Source organism: Podarcis pityusensis (assembly GCF_964106645.2).
Source record: "Podarcis pityusensis genome assembly, chromosome: 12".
In the NCBI taxonomy this organism is placed as follows: domain Eukaryota; kingdom Metazoa; phylum Chordata; class Lepidosauria; order Squamata; family Lacertidae; genus Podarcis; species Podarcis pityusensis.
The window spans coordinates 29619390-29634301 of NC_138037.1; the positions used below are offsets into that span (position 1 = coordinate 29619390).

Sequence of the window (14912 nt, forward strand, 5' to 3'; positions counted from 1 at the left end):
CTAACACTGATGTCAATGTTCACCATGATATAGTGTCAGGGAACTGCCATCGGAAGGAAGGGAAGTGAAAGGGCTCACACAGGTTGGGAGAGACTCAGCAGCTGAAGAGGGAACCAGTAGGGGGAGAGGAGCTGGGCTGAGGGAAAGGGAGCTGGAGGGATGGCTCAGAGACACTTCCAGCGAAAACAGTGGGGAGGTTTCAGGACCTCCTGTAGGGACACCCACTCCTCGCCGGAAACTGTCACGCAGAGAGTCCAGAAGACGTGTTTCCGTTAAGGAGCTTTTATGTTGGAAGCGATTCCGAAAGCAACCACTGTCGGAATCTGCCAGCGACTGACGGAGCCATGTTTAAGGGGCTCCGTTACAGACAGAGGTTTGCAAACTTGACCAAACTCTGAGGGACTAGGATTTTACACACAAGCAGCTCATCGTCCCATCACAGCATTCCGACAGTCTTCGTGAGCAGCTTGTGCAGGAGAAGGCATCATGAGCAACCCAGCCGGAACCGGAGAAGCAGGAGCTGGAGCGGGTCCAAGCCTGGAAGAAAGGTACCGGGTGTTGGAGGTCCAGCTAGCGCTGCAGACGGCGAGGCTTGAGGAGAGGAGGGCTCAGGATGCAGACAAAAAGGGGAAAGACACCCAGCTCGTCAGAAAGGTACCAGGATTGGTGCAGAAGTTTGGGGGGGAGCCCAAAGACTATCATGGCTTTCGGACAGAGATGCAATATGCCCTCAATCTGCAGTTTGATGAATTCCCTGACGAGGAATCAAGAGTGGGTTTCGTGATTGGGCATCTTGAAAAGGGGGCGAGAGACTGGGTTAGACCCCTGATGGCAGCGAATAGTGACGTCCTAAAGGACACGATGAAGTTCTTTCGCGCCATGGATCTGATGTTTTCCAGCGATATTGAACAGGGAGTGGTCCGCAGACAGTTAATGGCTTGCAAACAGGGGAGCCGATCTGTCCGTGAGTACTGGACTGAATTCACCATGTTGATCCATAAATTGGGGTGGGATCTATCGGCGGAACCCATTCAAATGCTTTTTGAAGAAGGGCTTTCTTCGGCTGTGAAAGACGAACTTTCCCGGGCGCCCAGGGCGGAGTCTATGGACCAGCTGACCAAATCAGCGCTGACCATAGGAGCGCGCCAGGAGGCGAGAGCATTGGAGAGGCGGGAAGGGAAGGGGGAACGTTGGAAGGAGTTCCGCATTCCAGACATTCCAGAGCCAACTTTCCCGCCGGCAGAGCCGATGGAAATCGGAACAGCGCGCGCGCGCGCAGTTTCAAAGCCCAGTGAGGGGGGAAAGAAGGAGGGAAAAGGCGCCCGGAAATGCTATCTCTGCCAACAGCCAGGTCACTTTGCCAGAGTCTGCCCCCAGAGGAAGGAATGGCAAGGGATGGTAGGAGCTGTGGAGGGAAGAGAGGAAGAAATACCGAAGCAAGTAAAAGCCAACGCCTGGCTGCCACCGTCGGGGCACAGCAGTCAGGCCAAAGAGCAGTGAAAGTGCCCACGCCAGAACCTCCTAAACCCGCCCTAGTGATAGAAGTGGCGCTAGAGCTGCCAAACGGACACCCTCTAAAGATAAAGGCGCTGTTGGACTCAGGCAGCTCCTGCAATTTCATGAGCAAAGAGTTTGCAGCTGAACACCAGATACAGACGATCCCTTTAAGCAACCCCCTGCAGGTGACCACGATCGATGGCAGGGAGCTGTTGGGAGGAGAAGTCAGCTTGCAGACCGTCCCAATGATAATGAAGGTGGCAAGGCACACCGAACTGATAGCGTTTAATGTGGCCACCTTGGGAGGAGCTCCCATTATATTGGGGATGAGCTGGCTAGCGTTACATGATCCGCTGGTGGGCTGGCATCAGAGAGTGGTTTCTTTTGGTTCAGCACATTGCTTAGAACACTGCAAAGAGGGAAAGGGTTTGGCAGGGGCCCAAGCCACCCTAGCAGGGACTGAAGTAACGGAGAACGTGAAGGTACCACGACAATACGCAGATCTCCGCGACGTCTTCAGCGAAAGGGAAGCTGACCAATTACCCCCGCATAGACCCTTTGACTGTCAAATCAATTTACTCCCTGGGGCACAGCTCCCTGTAGGCAAGCTGTACGCCATGTCAGACAGAGAGATGCAGGAGCTAAGAGAGTTCATTGACAAGAACCTGAAGAGAGGGTTCATCAGAGAGTCCAGGGCGGTGGGGGGCAGCCCAGTGTTTTTTGTGGATAAAAAAAACACGAACAAGCCGAGGCTTGTGTGTGACTTCAGGGCCTTAAATGCAGTGTCAGAACCAGTGGCTTTCCCTATGCCCAGGATTGACGACATTTTGACAAGGGTCAGGAAGGGAAAGATTTTTACTAAACTGGACCTAAGGGGGGCGTACAACCTGATACGAATAAGGAAGGGGGATGAATGGAAAACCACCATGTTCACCCCTTTGGGGGCATTTGAATATTTAGTTATGCCCTTCGGCCTACAAGGAGGCTCCGCGTGCTTTCAATCGTTTATGAACCACGTCCTGGGGCCTTTGCTTTACAAGAATTGTGTGGCCTTCTTAGACGACGTGTTGGTGTATTCTGAGAATGAGGAGCAGCATGTGAGAGACGTCAGAGAAGTGTTGAGCAGGCTGCAAGCCAACCAGCTGTGGGTGAAACTGGAGAAGTGTCAGTTTCATACCAAGGAGGTGGAATTCCTGGGGTATCGCCTGTCAGACAAGGGATTGGCCATGGATCCCGGCAAGGTCCAGGCGGTGCTGGAATGGAAAACACCCAAAACAAGGAAGGATGTGCAGAGGTTCCTAGGATTTGGGAACTTCTATCGTAAGTTCATCCGAAACTTTGCCCACCTGACGGCGCCCATTACGGACTGTCTCAGCAGTAAGAAGAAGTTCGTTTGGACTGAGGAGGCGGAGCGAGCATTTGAGGAACTAAAAAGGGCCTTCGCCTCGGAACAACAACTCCTGCATGTGGATTTACAAAAACCGATGAGAGTGGAAACTGACGCATCAGACAGAGCGATTGGGGCGGTGCTTCTGCAGCCAGGGAAGGAGGAGTCAGAGTGGAGACCGTGTGCCTTTTTTTCGCGAAAGCTGAACAAATCCGAGAGGAACTACACGGTGTATGACCGAGAACTACTAGCCATTCATGAGGCGTTCCGGAGATGGAGGCACCTGCTAATTGGCGCACAACATAAGGTGCAAGTGTGCACTGACCACAAGAACCTAGAGTATTGGAGGACGGCACGAGTGCTCAACCAACGGCAAGTGAGATGGGCCCAGGAGTTCTCCAAATTTAACTTTGAGATTTGTTACGTGCCAGGCCCAGAGAACATTAGGGCGGACGCTCTCTCACGCAAACCTGAATATTTGGAGGAGGAGGGAGCACCCGAAGAGAGACATGTCATTCCAGAGGACCGCTGGGTGTGTGGGGCGGCATTGGTGGGACAAAGAGAACTGGTAGAGGAAACAGAGAATGATGAATACGCCCAGAATAAGCTCAGAGGTCTTAGGGGTGAGGGAGAGGAACCAGGGGGTTTCGAGGAAAGAAATGGAGCTTTGTATTACAAAGGGGCACTGTATATCCCTGAAGGAGACTTAAGGGGGAGGGTACTCAAGCAGTTGCACGACAGCCCCACGGCGGGGCATTTTGGACAACACAAAACCATGTGGTTGGTCACCAGGGAATTTTGGTGGCCTAAGGTGAGGGAAGATGTACGGGAGTATGTAAGAGGGTGTGAGCAATGCCAGCGAGCCAAAGGGGAGAGGCGGGCACCGGCGGGGCTATTAGAACCCTTACCAACCCCAGAACGACCTTGGGAGGCAGTGTCGATAGATTTTATGACTGATCTGCCGAAGTCCAAGGGGAAAACAGCCATCATGGTGGTGGTAGACCTACTAACAAAGATGTGCCACTTTGTAGCCTGCTCGCATGCAGTCACGGCGGAAGAGACAGCGAAGTTATTTGTAGAACACATTTTTAGGTTGCACGGGGTGCCATTGAGGGTGGTCTCAGACCGAGGAAAACAATTTACTTCCAGGTTCTGGAGGAAGCTCATGAGCTTACTGCAGGTGGAGGTCAACTTTTCGACTGCCCGGCACCCTGAAACCAACGGGCAGGCGGAAAGAGCAAACGGGGTCCTCCAGCAATACCTGAGGTGTTATGTCAATGACAGAGAGAATGACTGGGTAGAAAAGTTGGCGCTGGCGGAATTTGCCTACAACAATGCCGAGAATGTGTCCACAGGGATGAGCCCCTTCTTGGCTAATTATGGGTGTCATCCCAGGGCTTTCCCAGGGGGAGAAGGGGAGAGATGGGGTGTCCCGGCAGCCGAGCATTTTGTAGAAGAAATGGAAGCAATCCATCGTCAGCTCCAACTCAACTTAGAAAGGGCGAAGGAAGAATACAAGAGGCAGGCAGACAAGAACCGAAGGGAAGGTGAAACCATAAGGGTGGGAGATAGGGTGTGGCTGTCAACCCAAGGGTTGCCATTCAAAGGAGGTTGTAAGAAATTAAGACCCAGGAGATTGGGTCCCTTTGAGGTCATTCAACAGGTCAACCCAGTGGCTTTCAGGCTCCGGTTACCCAACCACATGAAACTGCACCCAGTATTTCACAGGTCGTTACTGTCACCGTATGAGGGGGGACGAGAAGGGATGGCCACTCGGGGACCAGTCATAGAAGAAAGGGAATGCAGCAGCCATGTGGCAGAAATCCTCGACGCCAGATGGAAGGGGGATCAGGTGGAGTATTTGGTAGCGTGGGAAGGAGAACCGGAGTCAGAAAACACTTGGGTAATGGCAGAAGATATCAATGACGAGGTATTGATAGAAACGTTCCATCAAAGGTTCCCAAGGAAACCTCAGCCTGTGGAGAGGTTCCGGAGGGAATACTTTGGGACCACCGATGAGGAGGAGGAGTTGGAAGGATTCTCGGAATCGGAAGGGGAAGGGGAGATGGACTCTGAGGAGGAGGAGTACTTCGAGACCAGGAACCGCAACAGGTGGAGAGAAGTGTTCGGGACATCGGAAGATGAAGGAAGTTCATTCCGGGGTTTTGCCTCCTCACCGCCCGTAGAGGAGGGGGCGAGAGGGGATGAAGGGGGCCCTGGAGGGGAGGTGGATGTCAGGGAACTGCCATCGGAAGGAAGGGAAGTGAAAGGGCTCACACAGGTTGGGAGAGACTCAGCAGCTGAAGAGGGAACCAGTAGGGGGAGAGGAGCTGGGCTGAGGGAAAGGGAGCTGGAGGGATGGCTCAGAGACACTTCCAGCGAAAACAGTGGGGAGGTTTCAGGACCTCCTGTAGGGACACCCACTCCTCGCCGGAAACTGTCACGCAGAGAGTCCAGAAGACGTGTTTCCGTTAAGGAGCTTTTATGTTGGAAGCGATTCCGAAAGCAACCACTGTCGGAATCTGCCAGCGACTGACGGAGCCATGTTTAAGGGGCTCCGTTACAGACAGAGGTTTGCAAACTTGACCAAACTCTGAGGGACTAGGATTTTACACACAAGCAGCTCATCGTCCCATCACACCACCCTTCATCTTGAGCAACCAATGCTAGGTGCAATAAAATAATGTAAAACTACCAGACATTCACAAATACTCATACAATAAAACAAGGACAGATAAAAAACAAATCAATAGATAAACAGTCTATAATATATAGCTATCTACATTTAAGCACCCAGTCTAGACACTAACAGCCAGTAAATTTTTGGATGGTCAACCATCCTTTCAACTGGTATTCAAAGGAAACAAACAAACAAACCTTAGAAGGGAAAGCATTCTAATTATGATAATAAAATAAATGTAATTATATGATTCTGCAGTTCACAATACATTATAATTAATGAAGAAGAAAGGCACAGCAGTACTAATACTTAGCAGGAAAAAGTAAAGTCCATTATTGTCACTTTCACATACTAGAAATTGGGTTAGCCAACAAGGTATCCTCTCTACGTTTTGGACTACAGCTCCCATCAGCCTCAGCCAGCATGGCCAGTATCAGGGATGATGGCAATTATAATAAAAAGAAATGTGGAGGGCACCGTGCTGTTTACCACTATATTAGCTCTTTGCCACCACAGATCTTACATACCCCAGCCCTTTTTCCAAATTCGATGTTGCCCTTTGTATAGCTAAAACTGAAGTATTCAGCCCACCAAATCCAGAGGTACTAGGCTAAATCACCTCTAGAAAATTCTGCTAGGTTTCCTTAGTTTCATGCTCACAGACCTCATTCAAATGCTTGTTGAATGATTAACATTTGTTAGTTGGGGGGGGGATAATATTCTGCAGAACTTTAAGTCCTTGTCTGTGCATTTTGCCTGTAGCCATTAAGATATGTTTCAGCAATGTCAGCATTTGGTTTTACAGAGAGGGCTTCTCTTACTTAATGACGTCTGAAATGGTGAACACAGATAAGAGTTCTTTTGGAGTTGATGTGATAAGTGCATTTGATTGAAGTTCACGGTTCTTTGTGGTATCTACACCTGCACAGATCCAGCTTTGGGAATGCTCTAGAGCAGAAGAATGCCTGAAAATTAGCATTCACGTCTACACTTCCTAAAAGAGAGAGAGAGAGGTCTTGAAGGATTCACAAAACTCTCTTTTCAGTAGGCAGAGCTGCCACAATTATCATTATCTTGGGTTATCTGATAATGGCTGACTGCATCAACAGTTTTAAGAACATATGAAGAGCAGTGTTGGATCAGAACAGAAGCCTGTCTAGTCCAGCCTGCTGTTTCTCACAGCAGCCTACCAGATACCTATGGGTAGCCCACAAACACCACATTAACACAATAGCACACTCCTGTTTGTTCCGTAGCAACTGGTATTCAGAGGCAAGATGTTTCTGTTCTTGGAGGTAGCATATAGTCATCATAACTAGTGGTCATCACCTTACCCTCCATGCATTTGTCTTATCTCCTTTTAAAGCTGTGCGTTGGTGGCTATCTCCACATCTTGCAGTAGCAAATTCCATGGTTCAGCTGTGTTATGTGAAAAAGTACTTCTCTTTGTCCTGACAACGGAAAAACTGTAACATTTCCTCGTGTAGAACTGACTCTTGACAATTTTAGTGACCCATTCCCTTTCTCTCCAATATCTTTTCTGAAGTGTGGCAACCAGAATTGTGTAGTAGTAGTAGTAGTAATAATAATAATAATAATAATAATAATAATAATAATACACCATGAGCTCAAGATCCTTTTCCTGGCCAGTCACCACCAGCTCAGACTGCATCAGGATGTATGTGAAATTAGGATGTTTTGTCCAGATGTGCTTCATTTTACACTAACATTCAATTCCATTCACCATTTTTATGCCCAGTCAGCCAGTTTGGAGTTTTCCCAAATTTTCCAGTTAACTTAAACAGATAATCTATTTTTTCAGAAAAGAAAGTTTGTTGATATCAACCCAGACAGTATGCGCTAGCTCCAGGAAGATTTCTGGATGAAGTGTTCTTAAATCTCTGAACAATAGTTAAAGAAGTATGGCCAACTGTACTTTCTGCTTTGTTTTAACTGTTGAAAATCACTGGCTCGGTTTTAATTAAGGTGGTGGGAGGATGTCAATTGTTACACCTTTCCTACCTAACCTATTCTATCAGGCCACCAACACTGGCAATCTTTCAGTTGTGGAAAACAGTTGCCAAGTTTGTTTATTCAGTCATAGGTATTTGTACCACATATGCAGAATTAGCAACTTTATAGAAACATGGGGAAATTACTAAAGTAGATTGATGTAGGTTGGCACTGTACTGTCTGTTAGGAAGCTGCAGAAATGTGTATTGGAGTACACAATCACATTATAATATTGATTATCAGAAATGCATGTTTTAAAATTCTTTTTTATTAGGAAGAAAGCCAGACTAATCATTGTTAGTGATTATAATTTGATCCTGTCCTACTGTACTGGAAAAGCATCTTTGGTACCACATTTAGTGGTAGTTCACAACTTGCTTGCATAACAGAGCTGGCAATTCCTTTTATTGTTGAATATTTCCCCCACTTCGCGTTCTAGAGTTGAAGTTCCCAAACTTCTGATGTGAATCCCACCTTTGGCGGTTTAATCTCTGTTCAAGCCATCTGCCACCTCTTATTTTAGGGCTCTTCTGTGATGGTTCAACCTAAGCACTTGATTAATGTACTGTATCAGTGTTTTGGAAGGAGACCATTTCAAGTTTGAATGTCTTATGCTAAAAAGGCATTTAAAATAATGCCCAAAGGTTCCGTGCTCTGTTGTTCCCTGTCGTAGGGCTTGTTTTCTTCTCCAGCTAAATTTCCATTATACTTTTCAGTCGTAAATCAGCTTTAAGCTGGACCTGACTGTGTTTCTGAATAAAAAATGGAAGTTAATAATTGATCAAGCATGGGGAGAGCTAACCTGCTGGCCAGACACAGACCTGTTTTACATTTCTAAAGCATCTTTTCTTTTCTGTCTAAGTCTGCGCTTTGACCACAGGCTCCACTGCCGCTCTTTGGATCAGATCAGCTGTTTACTTTACATTTCTATAAAGAGCTTCTTAAATAGGTTGAAATTTTCAAAAGAAAATGAACATAAAGTCTGCAAAGGGAACCCATGGTCTGCTTTGGGATGGGAGAGTGATCTTGCGCAGCAGGGGGTGGAGAAAATGTTAATGGCACCTGTTGTGTGTGTGGAGAAGGGGAGGTGAGGAAGGGCCCGGCCCGCAGTGTGATTAGAAGCAGTTTTATTGCATTAGAAGTGCCAGCTCCACAGGGTGCCAGTGATTAGAATTCAGTTTGGTGACCCCATGTGCTATTTACAGCTGGAGGGTTCAGTTTTGAGACTTTGCTCCACAAAGAAAGATACTGGTTTTCAGCCTTTACTTTCTGAATTTTTAAATTAAATTTCACTTCTGATAAGTAAAAATTAAAAAAACAACCAGCCTTTGACACTGTTTGTTAGCTATCTGTTGAGCACAGCGCCTCTCAAGTTACTGAAGACTTTGCTCACTACTCTGTGGTTCCTCCAGGGTTAGTTTTTTAGGACTAGCTTTATGTGAAAAATTAAATTTTGAATACTTGAAGGGGGGCTCAGGGAACATACAGGGTTGAATACACACAGGGAAGAAAGGAGGGAAGTTTGTGTGCTATATATGGTTAGGGAACTGAAGGATATAGAAATGAGCCCGTAGACATTTCATAGTCTTTACCCAGTGTAATTGGTCACTGGATTATGTTAGAATGATTTAATTGAGCTGTATAGGTAAAAAGTTATTACCAGCAAATTCCAGTGAACCATCCAATTCTGATATTTTTGTGGGTCTACTCAGAGCAAACTTTGATTTCAAAACCACAGAGGAAGACATTTAAGGGGGGGAAAGGAAAACAGCAAGAAAAATGACACTCAGCTTTTCAAAAAGCAACAACAACAGTTAGAACTTGTATTTATCCTTTTATGGCTTTTACTACTAGCTTTCAGAGAACTTTAGAAAGTTGTTGTTGGCAGTTCCTCACACTCCTACTTGTTTTGGAATACTTACTCATAGTTCCATAGAGGGAATGCAGTACTGTATTCCCCTAGATAGTGTTGATGTTGTTTACGTGGCCATGTATCCTAGGATGAGAAAGAGATCAATCTCTACGGCCCTTTCTCAGCGAGCAGCCGCCATTCCATCAGGATACCTGGAAAGTCCCCATCCCAACTATTATTTATTGAAGAAATTTTATATACTGCTTATTGTAGGAAAAAAGAAACTCTCTCGAAGTGGATTACAACTAGTCATAAGAACTGTACCCTTCTCCCTCTTGTCTTGTGTGTCTCTTTAGATTGTAAGCCTTAGGGCAGGGACTGTCTTAACTGTGGGTTGTTGCAAGCCTCTCTGAGAGCTTTGTTGGCTTAAAGAGGGGATGACAATGTGTTTTAAATAATAAATCATGAGTCCTCAGCTTTATAATGATTTTATATATTATAGTAGGCTAAGTGTTGCCTACTCCTTTGCAACTCCTTTTTTTAAAATTATATAAAAAAAAGCCCTGTTCCATTACTACAGTGTATGAACAAATTTGAGCTTTTGGTGAGTTCAGGACTTACAACCACAAGATACGGAAAAAAGTGAAAAGGCTCTAAGAGGTGCCTGTTTCAGCCTTTTGATCTTAAAAAGTGTAAATGTTTTAGGCCATTGTCTGAAGAAGAAACATATGCAGGACAGCTAGCAATGTAGGGGTGCTGTCCAGCTTGTCTCATGTAAGTCCAGTGGTGAATTTTAGGAGGTAGAATGGCGCCCGAGCTCTTTGTAGGTTTCTGCTGTTGTGATAAATGGTATTCCAAGGTGAAAGAAGGGTTACCAGGAACAGCTGTACCAATGTGTCAGCCATGAAAAGCAGGGATGCAGAGAATGAATAGCCCTTTCCTGTGTTCCAAAGCTCACATACACAGCAGATTGAAGATCAGCATCTGCATTGGTTTTGTTTCCTTTTTGGTCTTTTCTGTGGGTGACATTACTGTGGACAATATTTCTAATGGCTTCATATTTCAAAAGCTGCTTACGAGCACTTTCCAATTATTGTGTTTATGCTTTGACAAGACACAACGGAACTTTACATTATCATTAACCACTTGCCCTTCTTTGCATATGCTGTACATGTTGCCCTGATCATTTACATTTTTGAAATGCATAATAAAGAACTTATTTGTTTCCAGGATTACAGCTCTGCTTTATTCAGTCTGTAACATTCTGGATAAAAATATCCTCCCATTATGTGCTGCTGTATGGTAGATTACTGCTTCTCTAAAGCTTTTATTCAGGAGAAATGTGCTCTACCAGAGTGTTGGATATAGCCTGCAATAAAAGAAGCTTTGTGACTTGAAACAAACTGGCATTAGTAGTGAAGTTGTGCAAAAGCCATCGTGTTTGGAAATCAAATTTAATTAAAAAGCACTCTCAATCCCTAGTAATACAACTGCTTTAAATTTTCAGACAGTGGGAGTAGCTCACCGTTGCCCAAGTATGCCTCCTCTCCTAAACCCAACAACAGCTACATGTTCAAACGAGAGCCCCCAGAGGGATGTGAGCGAGTGAAGGTCTTTGAGGAAATGTCGTAAGTAATGCCTTTTATATCAGCTGGATCTGCAAATGCAGGAAACCTTTTTACTGGACCTTTTCAACTGCAGATGAATAAACTACTCCAGCTGATGAGGGTTTCCCCCCCTTCTTCTTCTTTCAGGAGCAAACCACTCTTGCCAATTTTGCACAGGCAAGAAGTTGAAGTGTTTCTGTCAGCTTGCGGGGGGGCGGGGGCGGGAATGCAACCTATTTGTTCTTGACCACATGACCCAGATGTATAAAAGCACAACTGAGGAGGAAATGCAAGCAGAGCTATGGTTTCTTCAGTGTTCTAAAAAGTATTTTCCAGCATGAGTAAAGCTGTCTTTATAATGATACCAGTTCAGCTTTATTTTTTTAGCCTTTGAAGCTGTGAATAACAGCCATGACCAGACTTATTTTGGTAGCATTTAAGTTTTGGTTTTTTTAATTGAGCTATGTGTTTTGGGGAGTGGGGGAGAGAACACAGTATGTAAGTACATACATGCAGGAATATCTTAAAGTTTGGCCAGTTTTTCCTCCTGTTTTACTGTACAAGGAAATAGCATGGGACTAATTTAGACTAGGACGGCATAGACATATTGCTTGGGAAAATAGCTGAAGCCAGATGCTGGTAAAAAATGCTTCCGGATCATTAATAGAGGATTCTAAAGTGAATGTAGACGCTTTGCTGGACAAAATAGAGATAAAGAAAAAGGGACATTGTGCTATCATTTCATGTGTGTTTGCTACAGTGAGTTTTCTATTGATAAACGGCACATTGATGGATTTCTGATATGGTTTGTGCATCTGAATCCTTTAGGGAAGGGAATTGTGGAAAAGTCTTACCTCTCTGGTTGCTTTTTGCATGTATATTGTGTATTGCTGTGGATCAGTCAGCTGACTACCAATATGGAAGATGTTTGCCCATTTGTCAAATAATCCCATTTCTTGTCACTCACATTCTAGCAACATACAAATCTGCCAACCCATGCTAAGTTATCTGCAAATGTTCAAGTATGTAACTTTAATTTCTTTTTCAACCCCTTTGTTTTAGGACTCGTCAGCCTGTCTCAGCCCCTCTCTTTTCATGTCCTGACAAAAACAAGGTTAATTTCATCCCAACCGGATCAGCTTTCTGTCCTGTAAAACTTCTGGGCCCTTTACTACCTGCTTCTGATCTGATGCTCAAAAGCTCTCCAAACTCTGGTCAAAGCACAGCTTTGAGTACTCTGACTGTTGAGCAGCTTTCATCTCGGGTCTCTTTCTCCTCTCTGTCAGACGACACCAGCACATTGGACCCTACAGAGGTTTTAGTACAACAGCCATCCCAGCAGCAGCCACCACAGCTTTTGCAAGAACTGCAGTCCGAAGAACACTCCTCTCCTCAAAATTACGTGATAATCTAGATGATAATCTAGATGAGCAAAGGCAGAGGGACGGTCTAAAACTCAACTGCATGAGTGGCACTTTTCTGGAACAAAACAAAGCTACTTATCAGCATCTTTCTGCATTTCAGCACTGTTCTTGGCAGGGACAAAAATGCATTCAGCATTTTTGTGTTTGTGTGTGAGTTTGCGGGGGGGGGGGAGCAGAATGCTTGCAGAATCTGTGTATCATTAAGCATTTTAAGTGGAGACTATGCATTTCATAGAATGTTTGACCAGATTAGTACTTTGTCCTGTGTTCTGTTTCAAATTCTACAGTATAAATAAGCTCTATATCAAACAAAGGTTGCCTGTCTAAATAGAAAATGTCTTGCTGTGTTGTATTCTATGGAAAATACTGTACTTCAGGATTATGTTTACAATTTATCCAGGTATTTATGTTTTGAACTTCTGTAATACATACAATGCAAAAAAGAAAAAAAAAATATGGCCACAACAGTTGCACAGTGTCCCCACCCTATATGGCCTAGCTTCAGGTACTTCTCTCGAAGTCTAAACTCAGGTAACTTGGAATGTATATCATATTGGGATATAAAATATTTTACAGCTAAAAAGCTAAAGAGGGATCATCACTCTTCTGCCTTTCCTTATTTTATGCATTAATATTTCCTCATTACATTCCACTTTCTTGGAAAAAGTGCATTCAGATCTAGGGGGATACGAACCCTGGACATGGGTGAACATGAGGAGAACCAGCAAATCTGTGGTGTGCTGCATCCCATTGTCATGTGGTTACAAGTAAAACAAAAAACTAAACTGTTGCATTTGCCATCGTTTCAGCGTGTAAATTGTGGCATTTTAAAGTTTCAGGTGTTTGCACAGTTAATGACTGTTAAGCTGTTGTGAATAAAGTGTTCAGTTTTAGGCTGCACATAAGAAACATTCCATGACGTGTGTGTGAGAGAGGCTCTAAGGCAAGAATGTTTTCGTTTAATTTCAGCAAATTCATTCCCCCCCTCCCCCCAGGTTTCAGAGGGGGTGGGTGGGAATTTCCTCACGCGTTTGCATTGGCAAGTTATAAGGACGTGAAATGCTACTGTTACCATTTTAGGAGTCTTAATTAATGTTTAGTTTCTCTTTTGGAGGAAATGTTCCATTCACATGCTGGTTGCAAAAAAAATATAATTATCTCGGGTTTTTGACAAGCAATGATAGGTGAACTTTGTTTTATTTGTACAGTGGGTATTTTGCATCTGAACTTTAAAAAAAAAATCTCTTAAAGCGGCTATGAGGTTTTGTAGAAAAAAAAACAAAAACAAAAAAAGAAAAAGAAAGAAAAAGAAAGAAAGAAGCAATAGTTTTTAAGTCATGTATCTAATCGAAGCCTTTCTTAGTACCCTCTGGTTTAGGCCCATTGGCAGGTAAATTTATTGCAGTTTGAAGGTGGGCAGGCAGTGCATTCGCTTGTCTTTCCAGATGCTACATAGCTTAGAAGCCTCCAGTAGTGTTACATTGCAGTAGCCCTGGAACTGTGCGAGTGCTGCTTTCAGAGAGAATGAACCTGCAATACAAAGAGGGACCCCAAAGGCAAGAGACCCACTCAATATTCTTAGCTCTGTGCTTTCAGTTCAGTGGAAGTACCTTTATGCAAGCCTGTTCCGAAGAAAGCCTACTTGCCCCTCTTCAGGAACTGAAAAGATTAAGACTGCAGCTGCTGCAGCAGCAATTTATACTCTCTCCGCTACTTCTTTTGTGGAAGAAATTTGGGAAATAATAAAAAAGGCCTCAGTGAAAAGTACCTAAGAAAAGCAATGAAATATACAGCACATGTATGTTGTTGCAAGATGAAGCCCAGTTTCCTTCCTATCATCACCAAAGAGTTTGGTAATAACCTGTTAGGAAGTTAGACCGACAGCCTCTTTTTCAGTCGCTGTGTGACTGTAGGAGCAGGCGGAGAGTGGAAAGCTTAAAAGATCTGTTTTGTCTTTTGTTTTCACAGCATTTTTTTTAATACAGCAACAGGCATCTTTAATCTTGCTAATCTCAGGCCTTGGTGGAAGCACTATATAGTTTGTATGTTAATAAAGGGTAAGGGAAAAAGCATCCAGTTTCTTGTGACCTAAATGTGTGTTCTTTGAAGTTTTACATTAAAGTTGAATATGACAGTACATCTACCTTCTCACCCTCTCTCTTTTTTCCAAATATAAATACATTGTCACGGTTCTTGATGTTATAGGGTTTTATGAGAAACTATCAGGTGACTTTTTAGATCAAGAGTGAACTCTGGTGAACAATATTTACAGTGATATTACTTGTTCTGTTTTCTCACGAGAAACTAAATATTAATTGTCACACACATTTGCCCTTGGCATATTGGAAGGCTCTGAATCAAATGTGTTTAAAACCTAATGCTTTGCTATGTAAATTTCCCAGCAGTTGTTGATCTCCAATATATCCTACATTCAGCTGTAGAAATTTGTCAA

General features: G+C 44.3%; 1 protein-coding gene across 1 annotated transcript in view; it reads left to right on the forward strand.

Annotated features, from left to right (window-relative positions):
• GLCCI1 (glucocorticoid induced 1) overlaps positions 1–14599 on the forward strand; it is a 25394-nt gene extending 10795 nt beyond the window's left edge. The window contains exons 2-3 of the mRNA XM_080976112.1: positions 10916–11057; positions 12099–14599. Of these exons, the coding sequence (XP_080832238.1) occupies positions 10916–11057; positions 12099–12450 (494 nt within the window). The 3' untranslated portion in view covers positions 12451–14599. The remainder of the gene's footprint in view (positions 1–10915; positions 11058–12098) is intronic.
• Positions 14600–14912: the final 313 nt, after the last annotated feature.